The sequence below is a fragment of the Canis lupus genome, chromosome 19, assembly GCF_048164855.1.
Source record: "Canis lupus baileyi chromosome 19, mCanLup2.hap1, whole genome shotgun sequence".
In the NCBI taxonomy this organism is placed as follows: Eukaryota; Metazoa; Chordata; class Mammalia; order Carnivora; family Canidae; genus Canis; species Canis lupus.
The window spans coordinates 5,333,721-5,357,421 of NC_132856.1; the positions used below are offsets into that span (position 1 = coordinate 5,333,721).

At 53.8% G+C, this 23,701-nt stretch overlaps 1 protein-coding gene across 11 annotated transcripts; it reads left to right on the forward strand.

Annotated features, from left to right (window-relative positions):
* Positions 1-26: 26 nt before the first annotated feature.
* On the forward strand, positions 27-23,051 carry HDAC11 (histone deacetylase 11). 11 transcript variants are annotated; one of them, XM_072784977.1, is made up of 10 exons: positions 27-108; positions 1,086-1,234; positions 3,529-3,629; positions 14,736-14,852; positions 15,971-16,013; positions 17,750-17,826; positions 18,860-18,922; positions 19,964-20,060; positions 20,939-21,117; positions 21,291-23,051. In XM_072784977.1, coding segments are annotated over exons 1-10 (1,044 nt in total). In that variant the 5' UTR covers positions 27-106; the 3' UTR covers positions 21,507-23,051. The 11 variants fall into 11 exon arrangements, with proteins under 11 accessions (XP_072641078.1, XP_072641076.1, XP_072641082.1 ...); XM_072784975.1 differs by lacking the exon at positions 15,971-16,013 and adding an exon at positions 18,000-18,096; XM_072784981.1 differs by lacking the exon at positions 15,971-16,013 and adding an exon at positions 18,000-18,096 and having other exon boundaries at positions 20,939-21,064.
* The last annotated feature ends 650 nt before the right edge of the window (positions 23,052-23,701 follow it).

Sequence of the window (23,701 nt, forward strand, 5' to 3'; positions counted from 1 at the left end):
GGCGGCCGAGGCCGGGGGCGTGTCCTGGGCGGGGCTGTGCCCCCCCCCTCCCCCCCCCCCGCCCGGTCGCGGAGCAGTGGCCAGCGCAGGGAGGGCCGGCCCCGGGATGTGAGTGAGGCGGGGGTGGGGGCGCGGGGTGGGGCGCCCGTCCAAGCCCCCGGGGCTCCCAGGGGTCCCTGTGGGCGGGAGCACGAGTGCGCGGGCTACCGGGCGGGCCCGCCAGGTGCGAGCCCAGGTACGGCGGGAGAGGGGCCGCTCGAGCCGGGTGAGCCCGGGCCGGCCCCGCGCCACTTCCCTGCGGCCCGAGGGACCGACCGGTGCGGGCCGCGGGGCTCCGACCTGGGCGAGGGCGCGCGACGTGCGCGGGTCTGACGTCGGCTCTCTCCCGGGCCCCACCAGCTGTGCGGAGGCCCCCCCGCCCCGCAGTGGCAGCAGCAGGAGCCCCGTTCTGGTCCCGGTGCGGCGGAGGCGGAGGTGTAATGTGGGGGGGGGGGCGGTCAGCTGCGTGGCGGGACTGAGGTGCTCTCCATCCCTGGGCGGGTTGGGCCACAGCCTGCGTGAACCCAGACCTGCTGTTTCTGGGAACTGTCACCCCAACCCCCAGCTCTCCCGGATAGGGCGCTTTCTGTGCTCAGCTGTTTGGATGCATTATCTCGCCACAGTCACATATTTTACAGTTAAGGAAACTGAGGCCTAGGGCCGCACAGCTGTTTAGCGTCGTTGTTGTAATGTGGAGGTGAGATGCTGAGGCCTTGCAGCCAGATTCACCTGGGTGCACATCGGGCGCCGCACAAATCTGCAGTGTGACCTTGGGCACGCCTTGGTTCCCTCTCCAGGCCTCCGTTGTGATGCTGGTGCTTACCTCCTAGGGCTTGGGTGAGGTTTGGGTTGGATAGTGCAGGGAAAGGGCCAGTGCGCAGTAAGGAGCTGCTCTCATGACTGTCGTTGCTGTTGCTAAGTGGCCCTTTTCCTGGGGCTGACGGAGCTAGAGGTACTGGGTCAGGGCTGCGTGGTCAGGGAGGAGGAGGCTGCTTTCCGCACTGAGACTGCCCCCATGTGTGTGTCTGTCCCTGTGCACACGGAAGGCCACACACAACTCAGCTGTACCAGCATGTGCCGGAGACCCGCTGGCCCATCGTGTATTCACCACGCTACAACATAACCTTCATGGGCCTGGAGAAACTGCACCCCTTTGACGCAGGGAAATGGGGCAAGGTGATCAGCTTCCTAAAAGGTATGGAAGGCCCTGTGAGACCCTACATCTGTTCCTTCCAGCCCACCTCCCCCACCCCAGCCCAGTCCCCTCCCTGTGTCTTCCCTAACACAAGCTGCACTGTTCCACCTCCAGGCTCAGCCCTCAGACTGCCTTCCGCTTGTGCTGGCAAAGAGTCTTTTCAACAGACTCTGAGCATGATATGTTGCTCTTAAGTCTTCACTGCTCCCCAGCACTGTGGGCTTGGGTCCAGTCTCTGTCCGTGCAGGCCCAGGAGAACGGGAGCTGATTAAAGATGGACAGAGGGAAACTGAGGTTTAAAAAAATCCAGTGTCTGTTCCCCATAAGCTCAGAGAGTCCAAGAAGCAGGGTGCCTTTGCCCCAACCATACTGATTACAGATGGAGCAAGTTGGAGCCCAGAAAGGTTAGGGAACATGCTCAAAGTCACACAGCTACTAAGTGGCAGAATGGGGTCTAGAACTCAGAGCTCCAGGCTCCCACCTTTCACAGCTCATTCTGCTGACTAGGGCGGTGCTCTGGAGTGTAGTTTCAGCTTTGGCTCTGGTTTAGGTCAGAAATACAGGAATCACAGTAGGCTAGTGTGAGAATATTTTCCCTACCCGCCCCCCCCACCCCGTATTAGGGGTTCTTTAAATTGACAGAAGTAGGGAATGTTACCTAGCATAGGACGAGGCATTGTGGATCTTGAAATCACATAATCCCGATCATGCCATGGAGAAAGTTTCACGTTGGGGCTAGCCTGTCTTTAACACCGAGGCCCATTTTCCCCTTTTAACAAATGTAGAGGAAGCAGCAGGCTCTGCACGTTGCAGAAAATAGAATCAAGTTACAGATTAATAACAGTTTGTCTCTATCACATATGTTTTCTATTTTTGGTTAACTTCTATTTATGGCGATTGATACCAATTTTCCATTTACAATAGTGACCAGAATGAGTATTCGAAGAAAACTCTAAGTAGAAAAGAGTACAAGTGGTGTGCCAGGATGGTGAGAACCCCGGTGTGGGGACGGGGGTGGGGTGGGGTGGTTAGTGAGACCAGCCTGCTACTCACCTCGAGGTTCTCTTGCCTTCTAGACTATGGTCCTTCATGCTCTGTTTCCAGCAGACCCAGCCTGAGCCACTCCCCCATTGCCCTTTCTTGGGAGCCCAGCAGCTCAGCATAGGGTTTTTTGTCTCCCTCATCTCTGAGCTGACCATCCTCCTGAGGTCTCTCCTCTGAGGATGTGGGTGGAAAGGAGGCAGGGGGCACATGGTGAAGGGCCTTCAGTGCTGCCAAGAAAAGAGCTGGCCTTTTGCCTGAAGGCAGTGGGGAGCCATGGAATGTTATTAAGGGGAAGAAGAGAGAGTAGAGAGTGCCTTCTGTATGTGGAGCTATATGTGGGAAATGTATGGAGCCGGTTGGTTTCTAAGGGTTACACATTAACACTGTTTCCTTAGATTCTGACCTTGTCCTTGTGATTTCTCTAGAACCCAGAGCATCATGGGTCTGTTCTAACTGTGCCCTAGAGCACTTCCTGCTCTTGGCTTCAGCATTTTCTTTTGCATAACAGAGCAAATCTTGTCTGGTGGATGCAATGTTACCCAAACATCAATTATTTGCAAGCCGCTTTTGGGACTTTGCCATATTCTCATACCACCTGCTCCATTGTTTACTTCTTCTTCTTATTTTTTTAAATTAACTTAGCTTCTGCTTAGAAAAAAAAAAACCTTAAACTTGTTTTAAAAGGAAACATTATATCATCTAAATGGGAAAATCCAGTTTCATTTGCCATAAATAGAAGGTCACGGTTAAAAAAATAAATGCAGCAAAACTGTAATTTTCAGGCTGCTTACTGTGGCCTGGCAGTCTGTGTGGCTACTGCTTTTTGGGTTAAAAAGGGAGATAAGCGAGGGCTTAGGCAGGCCTTAAAGAGAGGCCATACCCACTGAGCCTCCTATGACATCACCAGAAGGTGGAGGGAGAATCCAGAAGAGCTTTTCTCACTTTATGTTAACATTATTGATTTCTGTGCCACCTGCTTCTGAAAGCTGTCCAGCCACACCTGAGCTCACCTCTGGGCTGTCAGTGGCTTGGGAAACAAGGATTGCTGGGTGCCCAATGTCTGATGCCCTCTGGCCTGAGGGCCTGGCATCACGGGAGGTGACCTGTTCACAGAAGCCAGCAGCTGCCCACCTCCTGACTTGGGGCAGGGTGAGCAGAGGCCAAGTCTACAGCCTACTGGAGGAGGTGGTCTGGAGCTGGGTCTGCCTTCAGGTCATCAGGGAGATGGGCTGCCCACTTTGTGGTTTCAGAAGAGAAGCTTCTGTCAGATGGCATGCTGGTGGAGGCACGGGAGGCTTCGGATGAGGACCTGCTGGTGGTGCACACAAGACGCTATCTCAATGAATTGAAGGTACAGGGGTGGGGGCTTGGGGGGCTGCTGACTGGGAGGGGTAGCCAGAGCAGGGGCAGCCCAGCCTGGGGAAGCACAGCCTCCAGGGGCTCCATTCCTGCTCCTCATGTGAGCCTGTGGTCCCCAAGAGAAGGAGAAAGGTGTCATAAAAAGGCAGATACCAGGGATGGGCTAGGCTGCTCCAGGAGGTAGTGAGCTCCCTGTCCCTGGGGGTATGAAAGGGGAGGATGCCCATTTGGTGGAGTTTGAACCTTAATAGGGGTTTCTGGCTTCTACATTAGTGCCTTTCAATCTGCGTTCTATGAACAAGCCTCAGAGATCCTTGCTGACGTGATGGGTGAGGGGACCCCCGTCCCTTGTCCCTATCCAACCAAAGCTGTCCCATTTAGGTCTATCTTTATATTGGGCTGAAGTTTAAGATTCTATTCTAAGAACTGCTACTGCTAAAGATTTGTTGAAAACTGCTGGGCTAGAAACTAGTTTGAAACTCCCTGGGGCCAAGCAGGGACTACAAACAAGTGGTCAGGCAGGTGGGGGTGGTGTATGGGGGCAAATGGGGGAGCTCCTGCCCCTTCCCAAGTGGGTAGCTGCTACTCAGCTCCACTGTGGGCCCATGGTGGCCTGGGGCCTGGCTTTCTAAGAGAAGTTAGAAATTCAGATTATTAAGCAGCAGTCCCTAGTTTCTTAAAGTGGCAACTCATTTCAAGATTTTTAAATCCCGGGATCCCTGGGTGGCACAGCGGTTTAGCGCCTGCCTTTGGCCCAGGGCGCGATCCTGGAGACCCGGGATCGAGTCCCACATCGGGCTCCCGGTGCATGGAGCCTGCTTCTCCCTCTGCCTGTGTCTCTGCCTCTCTCTCTCTATCATAAATAAATAAAAATGTAAAAAAAAAAAAAAAAAAAAAAAGATTTTTAAATCCCATCTGCAGACCAAGCCAGGCCTATAGGCAGAGTGCTCGTGACTTCTTTGTGGCCTATAGGCCACAAAGCTCTCATCAGTGTTTGAGGGTCTGAGACCCCTGTGTGAGGTGCTCCCCTAGAGGGGATGCTAGGCTGGAGGGTTGCATCAGAACCTGGTGCTGCCAGCCTGCCCTGATGCGGGGCACGGTCAGGGATGCCACAGGTTCTCTGCCAATGGTATGGGAGCCCAGACTCCTGACCCCCAGCTCATCTTAGACCTAGCACCATGGCAGATGCTAGAGGTCACCAAGTGCCTCCCCTCTATAGGTGTAAAAGCCTAGGCCCAGAAAGAGGCCACAACCTTCAGGGAGACCCTAGGTAGGGCATCTAGATAGTCTTCCCGGCTCCTGGTCATGGCTGCTACCCATCCTCCTCCCAGACTCTGGCCCGAGCTGTGAGAATTCTAGATGGAGTTGCGACAGTGTCAGCTCATGAAAGATTACCAGGAAGAGGTTGAAACCTGGATCCTGGGAGAGAGAGGTGTGTGAGGCCTTGGCAGGAAGCCCAGTCCTTGGCTGCCCTGGTTTCCTGGGGACCCGGACATGCATGGTCACAGTCCACAGCCCAGGAGCAGGGCCAGGAAGACATGCCTGCCAGAGTCCAGAGGGTGAGGGTGGGGAGCAGGGACAGATGGCAGCGGGTTGGGGCAGGGAGGGACCAGAACAGAGTAGGGCCAGGGTGGACTGAATGTGAATGTGCCAGGGGAAGGCTGGGGGCAGAGGGGATAGAGGCTCTAGGACCCCACCTGTTTGAGACTTCAGGAGAACTATTCGGGGCTGACTGCATGGCTGGCCTTGGGCCCCTAAAAGCCTAAAGGCAGCTTACTGTGTGATAAATAATAATGATAAAAAGTGTTGACTGGTAGAGACCTAAGTAGAAAAATGAAGTCAAGAGCAGGAGAATTCAGATATGCCGACTGAGAGGACTAAGCAAGATGCTATGATTGGGCTTGTGTATTTGGTTTGGAGCTCCCTGGCAGCAAGAGCATAAGGAGAAACATGATGATTTCCATAGCACCTACTAAGGTGAAGTAGTCAGTCTTTCAGCACATCTGTATCAAATACCGACCGTGTTCTGGGTACAAAATGAAGAGTAAGCAAGTTTCCCTGCTCCCGTGGATTTGCATTTTTGTTGTGGGAGACCGAGAAGAAAGAAGTAACCACACAAGAGGACTTCACAGAGCACCAAGGGCTACAAAGGAAGGAAAATAGAGGGGTAGCTGGGTGGAGGACGATGGTTGATGGGGTGGCCTGGGAGGGAATAACATTCCAGAGCCACAGGCCAGGAAGGGGAGGGGACTTTGGCTCCTAAAGGGGTGAAGGGGGGAAGGGTGCTGGAGGCTGCACAGCACAAGGTCAGGATAGGCTAGCAGCACCTGGCCACCCTGGTCTTGCAAGCCATGGGAGGAGCTTGCATTTTGTTCCAGGTGCCATGGAGGAGTGATGAGGTGTGATGTGTCCTAGAGCTTCATGCAGGACATGGGCCCATCTGGGGAGTTTTGGCATTTAGGGGCTGCAGCTCAGGAACATCCCCCCTGCCCCCACCACATTCACCTGGAACAGTGCCCTGGAGAGTTCCTGCAGGTTTCTTGGCTCTTCTGTGCATCCTGTGGGATGCCACCCCCTCAACTGCCCCACCTCACTCTGCCCCCCACCTGTATCCCAGGGCTCATGCCTGGTCCTGTCCTGGTGTGGCCTTCGATGCTTAATATTTTAAGCATGGAAGGAGATGCAGTAGCCTGAGGTTTGCCAAGGTGTTATCCATTCAGGGGAAGAAATGTTTATAGAGCACCTGCTGCGTGCAAGGCCCAGAGTTGGCCCCATTGAGGGTTGGATTGGGCCAGTGCCAAGTTTTTGCCTTCTGCTAACCCCAGTGACTGTTTGCCTGGGGTGTGGGCTAGTGTGATGCTGATCTGACATCTTGACCTTGAATAGTGCTTGGGATACGTTTATCCAGCAAATATATATATATTTTTAATTCAGTAAGTATTTAATGAGCACCATTTTCTGTGTTCCAGGGAAGATATAACAAAAGAGATAGAGCCCCTCTCCTTAGAGCCCCTGGCATTTAGGTGGGAGAGAGTCAGCCAAAGACATGATAATGAAATCAATGATATGGTGTGTTCCAAGGCACTCAGTGCTGTGGGCAAAAGTACAGCAGAAAAGAGGGTGGAGGGTGGTGGGGACTGCAGTTTGAAATAGGGAGGCTAGGGAGGGGCTTACTGACATGTGATCATGGACTGGGGCAGTGAGGGAGGGAGTCAGCTATGTGGGAATGTGGAGGGAGAGCATTCCAAGTAGAAGGATCAGCAAGTGCAAAGGCCCTGAGGCAAGAGCATGTCCAATAGGTTCTGAAACAGTACTTGCCACTGGCTGGGACGAAATGGGAGGTGGGGGAGACTGGCAAGAGATGGGGTCAGAAAATGATCAGGGGCCAGGCCACACAGGGCCCTTTGTACTGCTGTGGCTTTGCTCTGAGGGCCATGGGAGCCAAGGAGTGTTTTAAGCAGAAGGACATGCAAGAGAAAGAGAACCATGGGTGCCCGAGGCACAGGAAGTCTGGCCACCTCTTGGACTTGGACCTAGTCACTGACCTCACAGCACTGGGAGGGAGGGAGACCTTAGCAGCAGAGCAGGGGTGGGAGGGGGCTGAAGTCTCAGTGGCAGAGGGTCTCTGGGGAAATGCCCCCCCCTCCAAGCTGCCTCCTATTCTTCTCTCTCTCTCTCCTCTTTTCTTCCCTGAGGGGACTCTTGTCTCCTTTTTTTCTGTCATTCATGGTAAAATTCAGATAGCATCACCAGTAACCATTTTAAAGTATAAAATTCAGTGACATTTAGTACATTGACAATGTGGTGTGACCGTCATGTCTCTTTAGTTCCAAAATATTTTCCTCGCTCCAGAAGGAAGTCTTGAGCCCACAAAGCGGTTATTCACCTTCCCACCTTCTCCCCTGCGCCTGGTCACCAACCACCAGCCCGTGTTCTAACTCCATGGGCTTGCCTTTTCTGGATGTCTCTTCCTATGCGTGGAGTCCTACAATATGTGACCTTCAGTGTGTGGCTTCTTTCACCAAGCACAAGCGTGGAGTTTTCAAGAATCATCCATCCCGTGGCATGTATCTGCACTTCATTCCTTATTATGGCTGATTAATATTCTGGTGTGTGGAGAGACCACATTTTGTTTATCCATTCATCAGTTAACGGGCATTTAAGTTGCTTCTAGCGTTTAGCTTTTGTGCACAGTGTTGCTATGACTGTGCATGTAGGAGTATCTGCTTAGGTACCTGATTTCATTTATTTTGCTTGTATTCCTTGGACTGGAATTGCTGGTCATAGGGTAACTCTTTGAGGAAACCCCAAAATGATTCCCATAGCAACCGCACATTATATATTCCTAACAACTGTTCAAAAAGGTTCTAATTTCTCTACATTCTCATCTACCCTCGTTTTCTGGTTTGTTTTTGATCATGGCTAACTTAGTGGGTATGAGGTAATATCTCATTGTGGTTCTAACTTGCATTTCCCTAATGGTTCATAGCACTGATCTGTTTATTGGCCATTTTTATATCCTCTTTGAAGAAGTGTCTGCCCAAGTCACTGGCCCACATTAAGAAATTAGATTGTTTATCTTTTTGTTGTGGAGTGTTAAGAGTTCTTTGTGTGTTCTTGATATTATATGATTTGCAAATAACATCTTCTCCCATTCTGTAGATTTTATTCTTGCTCTCTTGATACTGTCCTTGGATGCACAAAATTTTTAAATTTTGCTAAACTTTAGTTTACCTATTTCATCTTTTGTTGCTTGTGCTTTTGGTGTCACATCTAAGAATCCATTGCCAAATCCAAGGTCATGAAGGTTGACTCATATGTTTTCTTCTAAGAGTTTTAGTTTGTGTCTACGTCTTTGGTCCATTTTGAGTTTCAGTCAATGCATATGTCTATCCTATGCCACTGCCACATTGTTTTGATGACTGAAGCTTTGTAGTAACTTTTGAAATTGGGACTCGCAAGTCCTCAAACTTTGTCCCTGAACAAAACAACTTGAAGTTGTTGGGGTTTGTGTGTGTGTGTGTGTGTGTGTGTGTGTGTGTGTGTGTTTTGAAGTCCTTTGAGATTCCCTGTGAATTATAGAATCAGGTTCTCTATTTCTGCAAACAAGGCCATTGGGATTTTGATAAGGGTTGTGTTGACTCTGTAGATGAGTTGTGAGAGTATTGTCTTTTTTATAATATTAGGTCTTACAACTCATGAACAGAAGATATTTTTCCATTTATTTAGATATTTAACTTCTTTCAGCAGTATTTTGTAGTTTTCAGGGTGCCAGTCTTGCACCTCCTTAAATTTAAAGTTAAATTTATTCCCAAGTATTTTACTATTTTTGATGTTCTTGTAAATGGTAAAATGGTAAAAATACTTTTAAAAAATATTTTATTTATTAGAGAGAGCATGAGCAGGGGGAGGGGAAGAGGGAAAAGAAGGCTCCCTGCTGAGCAGGGAGTCTGACATGGGGCTTGATCCCAGGACCCTGAAATCATGACCTGAGCCAAAGTCAGAAGCTTAACCAACTGAGCCACCTGGGCCTCCGTAAATAGAATTACTTTTTTTTTTTTTTTTTAAAGATTTTATTTATTTATTTGACAGAGAAAGAGAGAGAGAACACAAGCAGGGGAGTAGCAGGCAGCGGGAGAAAGAGAAGCAGACTCCCTGCTCAGTGAGGGAGACCAATGCAGGGCTCAATCCCCAGGACCCTGGGATCATGACCTGGGCCAAAGGCAGACACTTAACTGGTGGAGCTACCCAGGTGCCCCTGAAATCTTTTTAAATTTCCTTTTTGGATTATTTGTTGCTAAGGTATTGAAATACAACTGATTTTTATGTGTTGATCTTGTATCCTGAAACTTTACTGAATTTAGTTCTTCAGTTTAATAGGGGTGTGTGTGTGTGTTCTTTAGGATCTTCTGTAGTCAGCGTCATGCCACCTGTGAAAAGAGATAGTTTTACTTCTTGCTTTCTAATTAGGAGACCTTTTATTTCTTTTTCTTGCCTAATTGCTCTGGCTGGAACTTCCAGTATGAGGTTGAATAAAAGTAGCAAAAACAGGCTTCTCTCTATCTTGTTCATGATCTTAGGCTGAATGTTTTCCATTTTTTAGTTCTGAGTATGACATTAGCTATGGGATTGGGTGTATGTGTATATGTGCACACTTATGTGTATGATAGATGCCGTCTACCAGGTTGAGGGAGTTGCTTTCTATTCCTAGCCTGTTGATTGACTTTATCATAAAGGGTGTTGGATTTTGGCAGAGGCTTCTTCTTCATCAACTGAAATGATCAAATGAATTTTTTCCCTTCTCTCCTTTTGCTCCCACTTCCACTGGGACTCTGAAGGGTTGCAGCTATCTCTTCCCTGAGAGCAATTCTTTTTCTATTTTTTTTCTTTTTTTTTTTTTTTTTTTTAGATTTTATTTATTCACGAGACACACAGAGAGAGGCAAAGACATAGACAGAGGGAGAAGCAGGCTCCGCCATGCAGGGAGCCCTATGCAGGACTCCATCCCAGGACTCCAGGATCATGCCCTGGGCCAAAGGCAGACACTCAACCACTGAGCCACCCAAGTGCCCCTTGTTTTGGATTTCTGAGGGTCTACCTGAGGAAATCAGGCAGCTGGAGAATAGAGCCTTCTAGAGCTGAGAGTATGGGGCATGTGTGGATCCCAGAGGTATCTCCAATTTCATGTGTCCTGCTATCTGTGAGATCCCCAAAAGGCTGAATTGGACATGGAGGCCCTGACACCTGGCCAGGCCCTGAGATAGGGAAGCTCGCAGGCCATGCCCTTTGGTGGGCAATGGACATTACGCTTGGGCAAACCTCCCTTGTTCATGTCATTCATTCATTCATTCATTCATTCATACATTCATTCATTCATTCAGCACTGTGGGGGTCAAGTTCTGTAGAGCAGCGGTTCTGAAACTTGCTTAAGCAGAGCCTGCTAGGAATGGAGGTGCAAGGGATTCCTTGAGGGCAAGCTTCCCTATGAAACGTATAAGAGAGGATGGGAGGTGTAGAGAAGCTGGGCACATAGGAGGGAGCAGTAGAGGTGTGGCCTCGCTGGACCACAGAAGCAGCTCTGGGCTGTCTCAGGAGCAGGGCCAGGCTGTCACAGCCCCTTATCAGCCAGTCACTGTTTTGGGCTCTACTGGGGGGCACAGGTGAGGTGGCCTCCTCTGAGGAGTATGCAGGTAGAGGTCTGGGCAAGAATAGACAGCATGTACTGTAAGCACCTACTGTGTGCCAGGCGTCACTCTTGGCCTTGTCTATATGGCAGGAATGAGCATGTGCCTACCCTCCTGGCCCTTGACATCCTTCTGGAAGGGACAGATAGCAACAGAGACATATGTCAGGTGGAGACAGGTGCTGTGCAGAAAGATGAGGCAAGGGTAGGGGTGGGAGTGGGAGGGGGGTGCCCAGCGGGGGTACTTCAGATGGGGAGATGAGGATAGGCCTGGTGGATGGGTTTAAGTTCTCATTTTAGGACTGATGGGGAGGGGCTCCTGTTTCATGGATGTGGAGTCAGGAGGGAAGTAAAGGGCCGTGCCCAAATTCACCAGCAGTGGCAGAGACCTGAGTTGGACCAGTCTGATTCTGAGGAGGACTGCTGAGCCCTGTCCCCGCCCTGCTTCCATCTAGCCCATCTCTCAATGCCCTTGCCTGGGGCCAGGCTCTCAGAGGGCCTGACCTGCTGGCAGAACTGGGCGCTTTCATCTCCGCCTGCTACGCGCACGTCCCAGATAAAGTATCTGCCCTCCCTCTGTCGTGCTCCCACATGGCCCCATCCTCCAGGGCCTGGTCACCAGCCTGCCCCACCCCCTCATTTATTTTTCACCCTGGCCACTGGTAGTTTTTCTAGAGCAGCACTATCCAACAGAACTTTCTGCCATGATGGAAATGTTCTAGAAGGGCTCTGTCCAGGAGCCGTTAGCCACATTTGGCTACTGAGCACTTGAACTATGGCTAGTGAGACCGAGAAACAAACTTCTATTTTTTTAAATTGAAGTATGGTTGTTTTTTTTTTTTAATCAAAGTCACAAAATTCTAATTAAAATTTTTAAAATTAATTTAAAAGTGAACCGAAATAGCCATGTGTGGCTGATGGCCACTGGATTGGGCAGCACAGGTCTAGATCATCAGTAGGCAGTGTCACTGCCTTGTGCAGAAACCACCGCTGGGCCTGGGAGAAGGCTGACACGTCTAGCACCCTCTTTCACGGCCGGAAGTGGAGATGCGTTGGCAGACGTGCACCTTCTCCCAAGGGAACTGGTCCCCTTGGCTAAATCCCAGATGTGCTTCTGGTGACTTTATGCCTGGCTCATGTAAAATTCATTTTCTAGCCTAGGAGGTTCCCCGTGGGTCCCACATGACTGTAGCTTTTCAAAGATCAGTACGTGTTACGTAAAAAGTAAAGGAGGCTGCTGGAGGTTTGTGGCCAGGAAGTTTGGGAAACGGGGCGAAACGAAGTTAAACAGGATTCTTCACTGTGAAATTTAGAGCCTTTAACACGCCAGAGGGTGTTGTGAATTTCCAGGAGGCGGACAACATAAGCCGTGTTTCCCAGACTTGTTTGACGCGGAACCCTTTCCTGATGGAGAGCTGAGCTAGACAGTCGTTGTGGAACGTACTTTAAAAAATGCCCTTTTCATGGTTTTGCATCTATGTTGGACCCCTCAGGAGGCAGGATAAGGTTTCATTTCCTTTCCATCCTTATTCCCTGCTAGTTTGCTGAGGCGGAGAGGGAGGCAGGGACCTAGTGTGTTCCCTCGGTGACTCATTTAGTTTTATAGTTTTAATTCATAGCAAACGGTGGCTCCATGCCTCCCATGTGCCAGGCCTATGCTGGGCTGTGGGACTGGTGTGCTGAACGCATAGAGCTGGCCACCTTCCGCTCCCTGGGTCTGTCCCCCATCACATATGTGCACGTGCACACATATGCCACATGCACACAGACATGGACAGGTCTTGGAGCTTTCCAACCTTCCTGCTCTCAGCCCTAGCACCCCCACGTCCTCCCAGGTCCTGTGGGGCCTCCATGTTGTACAACCAGAGGGCTGGGGCTTGAGGAAGGCTGGCTGGGTACCTCTTTTCAGCCTGCAGGTGGCAGAGGTTCCATGGGCCCTGCTCACCAGCTCCTTCACTTGAGTGAGGTAGCCAAGTGAGCTTCCCCAGCCTTCAACTGTCCTCAGCCTTGGTGGCCTGAAAGGGGTGGCCACACAGGTGGTTAGTGCAGTTCAAGGCAGCATGGGTGCCCAGCATACCCGGACCCTGACAATGTCTTCCCTTTTGGCTGGGGTGGCTGCAGTGGCCCCTACAAGGTTGACATGGGTCCTGTCCCGGCCATGAGTGGTGCTCTCTAGCTAGGAAGCCTGCCAGGACTTTCTCAGGTGTGTGCCCTTTGTCTGTCTCACTCCATCCTTGGCCCTTCCCTCTCCCTCTCTGCTGACTCCTTTCCCTCGTTGAGCAAACCTCTCCTGCCCTAAATCTCCTCTCCTGGTGGGGGAACCCAGTGGCAGTGCTCCCTGTCTTCAACACCTCTCTCTCTCTTTTTAAAAATATTTTATTTATTTGTTCATAAGAGACACAGAGAGAGGCAGAGACACAGGCAGAGGGAGAAGCAGGCTCCTCGCAGGGAGCCCAATGTGGGACTTGATCCCTGGACTCCAGGATCATGCCCTGGGCCGAAGGCAGATGCTCAACTGCTGAGCCACCCAGGCGTCCCAGCACCTCTCCTTGCTTATTCCTTCCTGAAACTTCTCTCTGCCTGGCCACCTGAATGCCCTACCTCTGGCCTGCCCTAACCTGTCCCAGAACAGCCCTCAATTGTCCCAGTGGGCTACACTTCTGGGCTTTACCCTTTAGGTGTGGAGTGTTGTGGTTCCAACCTTGCATCCTTGACCCCTCTGTCTGCCTATCCCTCTCGTATTGTCTGTTAACTGTTCCCCTCTCACCTCTCCGGGGCCTTCATCATCTCTGGCTTCCCCCCGCCCCCTGAGGGGCAGTGGCTGCTTCTATTGGAGTTCTCCTACATGGTCCTCCTGGTGTGGCCAGAACAGCTTGGGAAAGCATTGTCTGATGGCTCTCTGCTGCTCTGGCGAGGCTGTCTGAGAACAGTCTCTGGCAGCCCAGGCCCTATGTGACAGGCACAGTCCTGTCCCAGCCGTACCCAACTTCTCGGGAACTTGGACTTGCTTTCCGTCTGCTAGCAGGTGTCTTTCCTTTCACCTTGACCCTGATATCTGGGCAACTTTGTTTCACTTTCAAGGTCACTGCCTCCAGAATGCCTCTCTGCTCCCACCCGGACACAGACCGTGCTCTCCATCGAAGGCTTTGTCGCATTTAAGTGCCTCCTCACTAGTCTCCACCTTGGCACCTGCTGCCTAGCAGACACTCAGTAAACATTTGCAGAGGGCCCTGGGCCCCACTGAGGTCCTGCCTGGGGTGAGAGCAGACGACGCAGATGCAGGTACATCCCCAGCCAGGCAGGAGATGGTTCAGGATCTGGGTGCATGGACGTTTGCCCAGGGGCCTGGGCAGGGTCATAGGGAAGGCTGTGTTCTGATCTGGGGGCAAATGCCTTTTGGGTACCCTGGACCCTCCTGCCTCAGCAGCCGAGATGAGGGCCTGATCCCCCTTTGGAGGGAGATCTGATTCCCGGTGCATGAAGAGGTCACGCTGTGCCAGGAGAGCAGGAGACCTGGGCTTCCAGTGCCGACGCTGCCAGTGACTCACTGTGTGACCTTGGAAAGAAAGATCTTCCCAGGTCAGGGCCTCAGTGTCCCCTCCTTTTGTACAGTGGGCAGGCTGGGCCAGTGCTGGGTCTGCAACCCCTGTGACTTGCAGCTCTTGTTGTGGGCACAGGAGGGCAGCCAAGAGCTGTGGAGCACAGAGGAAGGGACCGACAGTTTTAGGGAAACTGCTCTTTCCGGAGCCCAAAGCTGGGTGGGGGGCTCTCATTTCTGACCAGTTTGACAGTCTGCCAGACTGGAAGTTCCAGGGCACCTTGAAACCGGCACTACAAGGAATCGGATTTCCCAGCTGCAGCCTCTGAGCTCTGCCAGCAGTGGGAGGCCAATGGCCTGCGTCTCTCCCTCCGCAGTGGTCCTTTGCTGTTGCGACCATCACAGAGATCCCCCCTGTCATCTTCCTCCCGAACTTCCTTGTGCAGAGGAAGGTGCTGAAGCCCCTTCGGACCCAAACAGGAGGAACCATCATGGTAGGTGGGGAGGCTGGCAGAAGGACCTGCTGGGCTTGGGACCCCCACACCTCTGGGCTTCCCCCCCTCCCCAGCTCTCCGTCTGGAATACGCTCCTCCCTCTTGGTAATTGCATAAAATCCTAAATAGTCCTCCAGGCACAGCAACAAGGACTTTTTCTCCCAAAGCCTCTCCCACGTGCTCTGCTGCCTTGGGGACACTGAATTCCTTGTTCCTCCGCCCACCCCCCATCTCCTATTGGAGTTACCGTATTTGCTGGTATATAAAGACATGTCCCTATGCCCCAGAGAGTATATAATCAAACTGGCACCAATATACTCAACTCAAGGTGGAAAAGCAAACCCCCATGACTTCAGTGATGGGTCATGCTCTGCTCACCTGGCATCATGGGTATGGCAGTAAAGAGCACTCGCAGCAAAATGAGGTTTCACATCCCCTATGTAGTTGTCTGTAAAACACAGAAAGAAAGGCAGAGACACAGGCAGAGGGAGAAGCAAGTTCCCTGTGGGGAGCCCAATGTGAGACTCGATCCCTGGACCCCGGGATCATGCCCTGGGCCAAAGGCAGACGCTCAACCACTGAGCCACCCAGGCATCCCAACATTTCAGCTTTAAATGTAGGATGATCTAACCCAGGGCTGGATCAAGACCTGTTGATCCTGATAGTTTTCTTTCTAGCTTTGCAAATTTGTACTTTTTTGTTTATTTCTTGAGGTATTACTGCCCACCCCCAAATGATGATTTCTTACAGGATTTTGGTATTCAGGCTGCCGTATTTCCATGGGAAAAAAAAAAAAGTCTATTTTCCCTTTGAAGGCCCTGTTAAGATCATTGTCAGCTCACATGTGATCATAACCACTTTGATTTCTTCCAGTTTCTTTGCATAATTGCAAAGGGGCTGATGTACTGCACATCTCATATGCCAGCCAACCCGGTACTTACTTCCAAGCCTGAGTCCGAGCTTGCTGGAGGGTGGGTACCGCCTGAACCCTACCTTATAGGTCAGCCCTACGTCCCACTGACTGGACCTAGTGTCTATGGAATGAAGGAGCGAATCCGTGAATGAGTGAGTGAGGGAAACAGTTGCCTGTGCCTCTCACCCTGTGCTTGTCTCCAAAGGCAGGGAAGCTGGCCATGGAGCGAGGCTGGGCCATCAATGTGGGTGAGTGCCCTGGCCAGCCTGGCCTGCTGGGTCCTGGGGGCTGGGAGGGCCAGGTAGCTGCTCTGTGAGGCAAGGCTCTGGTGCCTCCAGAGCCACCCTGAACCTCCTTATTAAGTGGGATGGGGGACAGTATGCAGCCATCTGGTGTCTGGGAGGGATCAACCAGTGCCTCCATCTGGTGTGGAATCCTTCTCTAAAGGAGTTCCCCAGCTCTGCCTTTGCATACTTCCAGTGACAAGGAGCTCACTCCTCTGCAAAAGCCTGCATCATCGCCTGGGCAGACCTGAATGGGGCTCAAACCTGCAGCATTTCAGTCTTTTCTGAAAAACTCCCATCAGCCTCCTGGGGCCCAGGACCACCCGCAGGGGTTTGGTCACATGATGGGCAGACAGGCCTGGGTCAATACCATGTCCTCCTCGGGGACCTGAAGGCTGATAGTCTGAGGTTCCCCGGACTCCCCTGCAAGCCTGGCTCATGGGATGGCAACACACATCTTCCTTGTCCCTTATCTGTCCCTCACTGAGGCGCAGCACTTCACAGTTAGCACACCTCTTTGCTGTCTGGCCTCTCATCTGAGCTGGGCATCATTGTTGTTGATCCCACTGTACTGACGAGGACACAGCTATGGGGAGCAGCCTGGTGGCTTGCTCAGAGTCTGGAGCAGAGGACCCCTACTTTGCCTGTGAGCTCTGCAAGGCCAGGGGCTGGGGCTTTTCCAAGTTGGCATCGCCAGGTACCCAGCCTTGGGTCTGGCATAACTGTGATGTTATCATAGACTGCTGAACAGATGAATGAAAGAGGCACACTCTGCACGTCTACAGCAGGGTCCTCACGAAGACCCCGGGAAGCCCTTCTCCTGTGGAAGGTGTTGTGACCTGACAGTTAAGAGCCCAGGCCCGGATCCAGCCTGGGTTTGAATCTTGGCTCAAGAGGGCTCTCGTTAGTGAGCTGTGTGATCCCAGGCGAGGTGCTGAGTTTCTGTGTGCCTCAGTTTCTTCATCTGTAAAATGGAGATGATGGTACTAGTGCCCCTACTTGGAGCTGTAGGGAGGTTTCTATAAGTTCTGTGCCCAGTCTGGGAGTTCACAATTGGCTGTTATCTCATTATTAAGATCTGTTGACAACCTGTTGGTGTGAAAAGAGACGAGTCCTTTGTAGCCATGGGTCCTGGATTCGAACTGCTGGGTGGGACAGTTGTTGGGCTCAGTTTCAGAGGCCCCTGAAACTCGAGTTCTTTTTGTAGGGGTTGCGGGGCAATGGGCTCTCAGGGTGGGGTAGAAGCAGGGGCCGGATCCTGGTGTCCAGGGCCTCCCCATTGCCATGAGTGCCCATGACCAACAGAAGGTGCCCCTCCTGGCCATCACTTTCTACCACCTGCAGAATGTGGGTGATCCCAGGGTAAACGGGCCCCCATAGCCCCACCACCCCTTCCAGGCATGGGAAGTCACATAGAGGTGGCCTGGCCCTACAGAGGCAAGGAACAACTTTTTGCCTTGGGCCCCTCGGGGTTGTGACGGGTAGTGGGGGGGGAGTGACTTGTCAGGACCACCCTGAGAGGTTTCGTACTCTGGGCAGGGATAGCCTTGATGACAAAGCTGTCTTCATGACTCGGGGTTCTCAGTTCATTTTGCCAATCTGGAGTTCCCGGAGCCTGGCTGAGCAGGGCTGGGATACGGGCAGGATGTAGGGGCAGGGGAGTGCCTGGCCCTGACCACACCGCGTCTGCCCTCCTGCAGGTGGAGGCTTCCACCACTGCTCCAGTGACCGGGGCGGGGGCTTCTGCGCCTACGCGGACATCACACTGGCCATCAAGGTGCGCCCGAGAGCACGTGGGGACTCGCCTCCAGGAGCCCTCCCGGGGGTCCCCCCGCCACCCCCAGTTTGGTGTTCTCCACATGACAGAGAAGGGAACTGAGTCCCAGGAGGAGAGGAAGCGTGCAGGTTGCCCAGGCAGTCACTTGCTCATCTGCATGGCCTGTTCTGCAGGGAGATCGCACAGCCTCCAACAATGGCAGGGACAGGAGACAGCAGCCTATTTGTCAACAATATAGGGAGCGCACTGCTCCCCCAGAGTGAGGAGCAGGTAGAAATAAAGATGGGGATTGCAATGGCTGGTTCCGGCAGGCTCAGCCCTGCCCCAGCCTGCACTGGCCATGGCGTACCTCATTTATGCCTCACCTGTGCAGATGAGGAGACCCAGGCCCAGAGAAGCAAGGGACAGGGCTCACACTATCCCTGCTTACACCTCTGTGGGGTTGCAGAGCTCCCCTTAACCACCCTGTGCCTGGCCTGGTTCTGGCGTCAGGAATGGCCTGGTGTGGTCTCTGTTCTCACAGGGCACACAGACTAATAGGGGCGGGGGGACAGGTCAGCAGACCCTGGCCATTCAGAGAGAGGGATACACGGGAGACCTTCCAAGAGGGTGGGGAAGGGGAAGGAAGACTTCCCGGAGAAGGCGGCATGAGAACTTGGCCTTGCAGGATAAGGCAGGGAACGCAGGATGAAGTTCCAGGTCCAGCCTTGAGGGAAGGTTTCCCCCTTCCAACCTCTATATATTTCCTGAGGAATCCTGGGCTGTCCCTGAGGGCTAGCCTGCCTGCCCTGCTCCTGACCTCCAGCCCCCTAGGTCACAGCACATGCTGCCTCCTCCAGGGAGCCTTCCCTGACCCCTCACACATGCTTCTCTCAAGCCACACAGTCCTCCTGGGCGTGAGGTCTTTGCCTGGTGGCCTGATTGTCCACAAGTATGTGCGGCCTCCCGCCTGGCCCCTTACCAACTAGGAATCCCTGGGGCTGTGTCCTCTGGCTGTGTGGGTTCTCACGGCCCCCCTCCCTTCCCCTGGCAGTTTTTGTTCGAGCGAGTGGAGGGCATCTCCAGAGCCACCATCGTTGATCTTGATGCCCATCAGGTGAGTACCCTGTGGGGCTGCAGTCTCCTGGCCCGGCCTCCTCGGGCCCCCATGACAGTCAGCTGTCACATGACTGCCCATCGTGGGGCTCCCTTCCCCCTGGGAACATTGCCAAGCCCCAGGCCGGGTCTCTGCCACCCCCACCCTGATCTGCCTTTCTCCTCGCTGCCCATCTTCTGAGCCTCAGGCTGGAAGCAGAGGGTCCGTCTGTCCCTCTGCCCCACTCAGGCCACCCAGCACGCTGGCTTCTCCTTGCTTCTGTCAAACCCAAGGGTCCTTGCTCCCTTCTGACCGCCCAACACACCAGGCCGAAGGCTCTTCCTGAAGCTGGGTCTGCTGATGCCATGCTCTCTAAAGCCTGCTGTGGCTTCCCAGTGCTTCCTAGTCAGTTTGAGGTGCTACCCCCTGTGGAGAGCTGAGGACCACTGTGGCCCTGGCCCTCAGACAAATGCTTACACACCTGTCTTCAGGGTTACTTGGGCCTGAGGCCACTACCCAAGAACTCACGGCCTGAGGGTGAAGCAGCAGAGGGCAGGGCTTCCTTCTCAGGACTCTAAATTGAGGGTTGGCTCCTCTGGCCAGACAGGACAGGACATTAAATGGGCACTTGGGGACGACTCCCTCACCCCTGCTGTTGTGCCCTTGTGCTGGCGGGTGCCCCACTGTGGGGCTTGTGACGCTGAGCTTCAGAACCTAGTCACACCTGCACAATCCTTTCCAGTTTACCTTTCACGCCCCCGACCCTAGCTGATCCTACCGCAGACTATAGAGAGTGTGGCAGGGCTAGAATTCCTTTCTCATCCCATGGAGAAAAACTCAGAGGGCTGGGGCTTGCTCCAGGTCACACTAGAAGACCACGGGGCTGGGATTTGAGGTTGAATTCCAGCTCTGCCACTTAACAGCCAAGAGACTCCCTGCCTCCAAGGGCCAGCTGAGCTGCCCAGGCACATGGGCCATTTCCTGGGGGGGGGTGTGTGTGTGGGGTGTTCCTTCCTTGTTGAGGGCACCTGCGTGCAAGCAGCTTTCATGTCCTCCCCACAGGGCAATGGACATGAACGGGACTTCATGGGTGACAAGCGTGTGTACATCATGGATGTCTACAACCGGCACATCTACCCTGGGGACCGCTTTGCCAAGCGTAAGCTGCCCCTTATCCTTCAGTGTTAAATGTACTCCTGCTTGGATGGAGCACTCTCTCTGGGGTGTTCCCCACGTGCTGGGCTCTGCAGAAGGCACTTCATTTATTCTCAGCATCCCTGCAAGGCAGGGATTGTTTCCATTTTACAGACATGCAGACTGAGAATTAAGTCGCTTGCCCCATTCAAAACCCCATAAACCTTTCCAATATTATATTAGGGTAATATAATTCCACCAGAGGAATAAAACAGAACCCCTCCAACGTAGGCATTTTTCTGGTAGAAAACAGGGAATGACCAAAAAAGAAACGGCAGGAAAAATTTGATAAATAGAATATAAAATAAGATGACATAAACCAGGTCAAATATAAAAATTGTTAAAATAAATGGAGTGGGTGAAACTGATCAATCAAAATGCAGAGACTCCTAGATGGACCTGGAAAACACAGCAACCTGCCCGCTTTGCAAATAAACAGGGGACATTTGTGCTGGTGCATCTGTTGAGGGTAATTCCGCCCCAGATGTGGCCCAGGGGCACGGTTTCTGAACTGAGTCTTTCCAAGGTGCTGGAGATTTGGGCCTGTTGGGCACAGCAGGGTGGCTGCATTTCTGGGCAGAGGCTCCAGGAGGCGATGAAATCAGATTATCACCCATAAGGGTTCTAAATCCTCAGGGCAAAGTGTTTTATCTGCAGCCCCTTCCCTCCCTTGGGCCCCCTTGGCAGTTCTTAGCGCTCTTTGGCTTCATTTTGGCTGGCATGAGGCAGAGCAGTGCTGGAGTCAGACCCTTTCCAATCCTGCCTGAGGTCCCAGGCAACCCTGACCCTCCTGAGCCTGTTTGCCTTCTTTGCACATGAGGGCTGTCCCTGTCTCCCCCACAGAGGCCATCAGGCGGAAGGTGGAGCTGGAATGGGGTACGGAGGATGATGAGTACCTGGATAAAGTGGAGCGGAACCTGCAGAAGGCCCTCCAAGAGCACCTGCCCGACGTCGTGGTGTACAACGCGGGTACCGACATCCTCGAGGGTGACCGCCTTGGGGGGCTGTCCATCAGCCCACAGGTGCGCCCCGACCCCGGGGGGGGGGTGCGGGGTCTCCCCTGGGGACCCGCGGCAGCAGGAAGGCGGGCAGCACTGGTGCTTCTCCTGACGTCAAGGAGGGGCCGGGTGGGGAGGGCTTCCCGAAGCCACGGGGACCCGGCCCGCCTGAGCCGGCCCCCACCCTCCCTCTGCAGGGCATCGTGAAGCGGGACGAACTGGTGTTTCGGGTGGTCCGGGGCCGCCAGGTGCCCATCCTCATGGTGACCTCGGGCGGCTACCAGAAGCGCACGGCCCGCATCATTGCCGACTCCATCCTTAATCTGTACAGCGTCGGGCTCATCGGGTCTGAGTCCCCCAGCCTCTCGGCACAGAACTCAGACACGCCCCTGCTGCCACCCGAGGTGCCCTGACCACGCTGCCCTCCTGCTCTTCCATGGCTCCCCGCCTGCCTCAGCCCCGCCCGCCCCTCAGTGCTTCTCCTTTTCTAACCACGGGGGTGGTGGGGGTGGCTGCCAGGAGGCGCCGAGGGGCAGGGGCCGGGCCCTCACAGGGCTGGCCTTGGGGGCAGACCCCTGCGCCCCCATTGGGTGTCAGGGGTCTCCGGGCCTCTCAGTGGCTGGGGGCTGAAGGCAGGGCCCGAGTCCCAGCCGACTCACGTGGGGTTGCGGGTCCAACCAGGCCCTGCAGAAAGGTGGGCAGTTTCCCAAGGTCGGAGAATGGGAGGTGAGGCTTTGGGGGCCCAAGTCACAGGATCTGCTTCACCCTGTCTTCCTCACCTCAGGGAGGGCACGGGCATCCGTGGGCATCCGTGTGGGTGGGCCTGGGGGCCAGGTGCCACAGCTCGGCCTCCCGGGGGTGGTGGGCTCTGGACTCCCAGCCGACAGGCAAGAGCCCTGGTCCTGGACGTGACGGGTGGCCCGGAACGGCATGCGAGTGGGTTTTCCCATCTGGTATTCCCCTTCAGTGAAGCAAGGGCTGGACCTGCTTTCCCAGGGCTCCTCGGTGGTGATAAGAGCAGGAGAGGGCCCGAGGAGCCCCAAATCCATGTTCCAGCCATGGTCTTGCCTGTTTGGGGAGAGTAACAGGTTTTGGAGGAAGAACGCTTGGCTCAGTGAGGGGCCTCAGCACTGGAGGCTTGAGGGGGCTGCTGACCCTGGTGGGGAGGGGCAGAGGAAGGTGAAGCCCAGAAGGGGACCCTGGAGATGGGGACAGGTGGCCAAGCTGAGTCCTGTGGGACCTGAGGCCCCAAGTATGGTAGCCGGGCTGGCGTTCCTGGAGGTAGTTCAGAGCTCGCCATCCTGGTCTATAGGTTGTATGGGTAAGACCTGGGGCAGGAGCTCGGGGGGTGGGGGGTGGGGGGGTGGAACAGGGTGTGGCTACAGCCTCCACTGTCCTCACTCAAAGTTCCCAGGTCCTGACTATGCTTGTGTCTGAGGTCCCAAGGGGGCCCTGACCTCGTCCTCAGCTTTAATCTGAAGGGAACACTCAGGGCCACCCAGGAAGCTGGGTGGGGTGAGCATCCACGCATCCACCCCTTTACCTGAGTGTGTTCTTAGCGATCATGGGTGGGGGGTGTGAGGAGGGAAAGCGAGCCAGCTGAGGCATATCCCTGTCCCCGAGCAACCCCACCATGGGGCTCATGTTCACTACCATCTGGGGGTAATCTTGCATCCTCCCATGTACTCCCTTGGTGCTCCCGCTCCTGGGGGACAGGAGGAAGGGTTTCAAAATCATGAACTATAAAAAAAGACTGACCTCCTGGACTAGACCTCGAGGCACTAACCACGCACTTGGACTCTGCCCCCCGCCCCCTGCCCCGCCCGGCCTGACTGAAGGTACCTAACATCCCCTCACGTCCACCTGGGGCCTGCGACACGTGGGGGCAGGCAGTGGGCTCGCTTCATCACTGTTGAGCTGCTGTTTGTAGAGAACCATAAAGGCTCTTCTTGATTGGACTGGCTGCTGTGTGTTCTTGAGATGAAACATTCTTATCTCCTAAGGATTAGAGGAAAGAAGGGTTTCAGATTCACATAGCAGAGGCTGGACATCAGCAGCTGCCCCATAATTGCTAGTATTTTATCCCATTCTCAGAGTCCAGCGAAGTAGGTCATTGTTCCCATTTTACAGGTGAGGCATTTGAAACTCAGCAAGGAATTTGCCCCAGGCCACACATGTGCTAGAACCAGGCTTGAGCCTAGCTCTGCCAGATGCCTCAAATCTGGCAGGGGGTGAAGGAAGGAGGTGGGACCTGGGACCTGGGACTGTGTGGAGAGGGGAGGCAGCTGGGGGGCCCTGGCAGGGCAGCAGGTGAGGTGTGGGGGCAGTCTCCCAGCCCTGGGCTGTGGTTGGAGCATGGGGATGGGGCACAGGGCTGGTCTGGGGCAAAGGGGTCCAGGCAGGTGGAGAGCTGAGCCTGTCCTCAGCCTGCAGAGTGACCAGGGCATCCCCAGTGTTGGTGGCACACCCTGGATGGGAAGCAGGGTGGCCCCCAAGTGTTAGTGCCAGGGACAAGGACATCTGGTGTGATCTGGTGAAGATACCTGGGTGGTGGTGGGGACAGGGGTCCAGTTCAGCCCTGGCTGGGTATAAGGAGGAGGATGAAGGC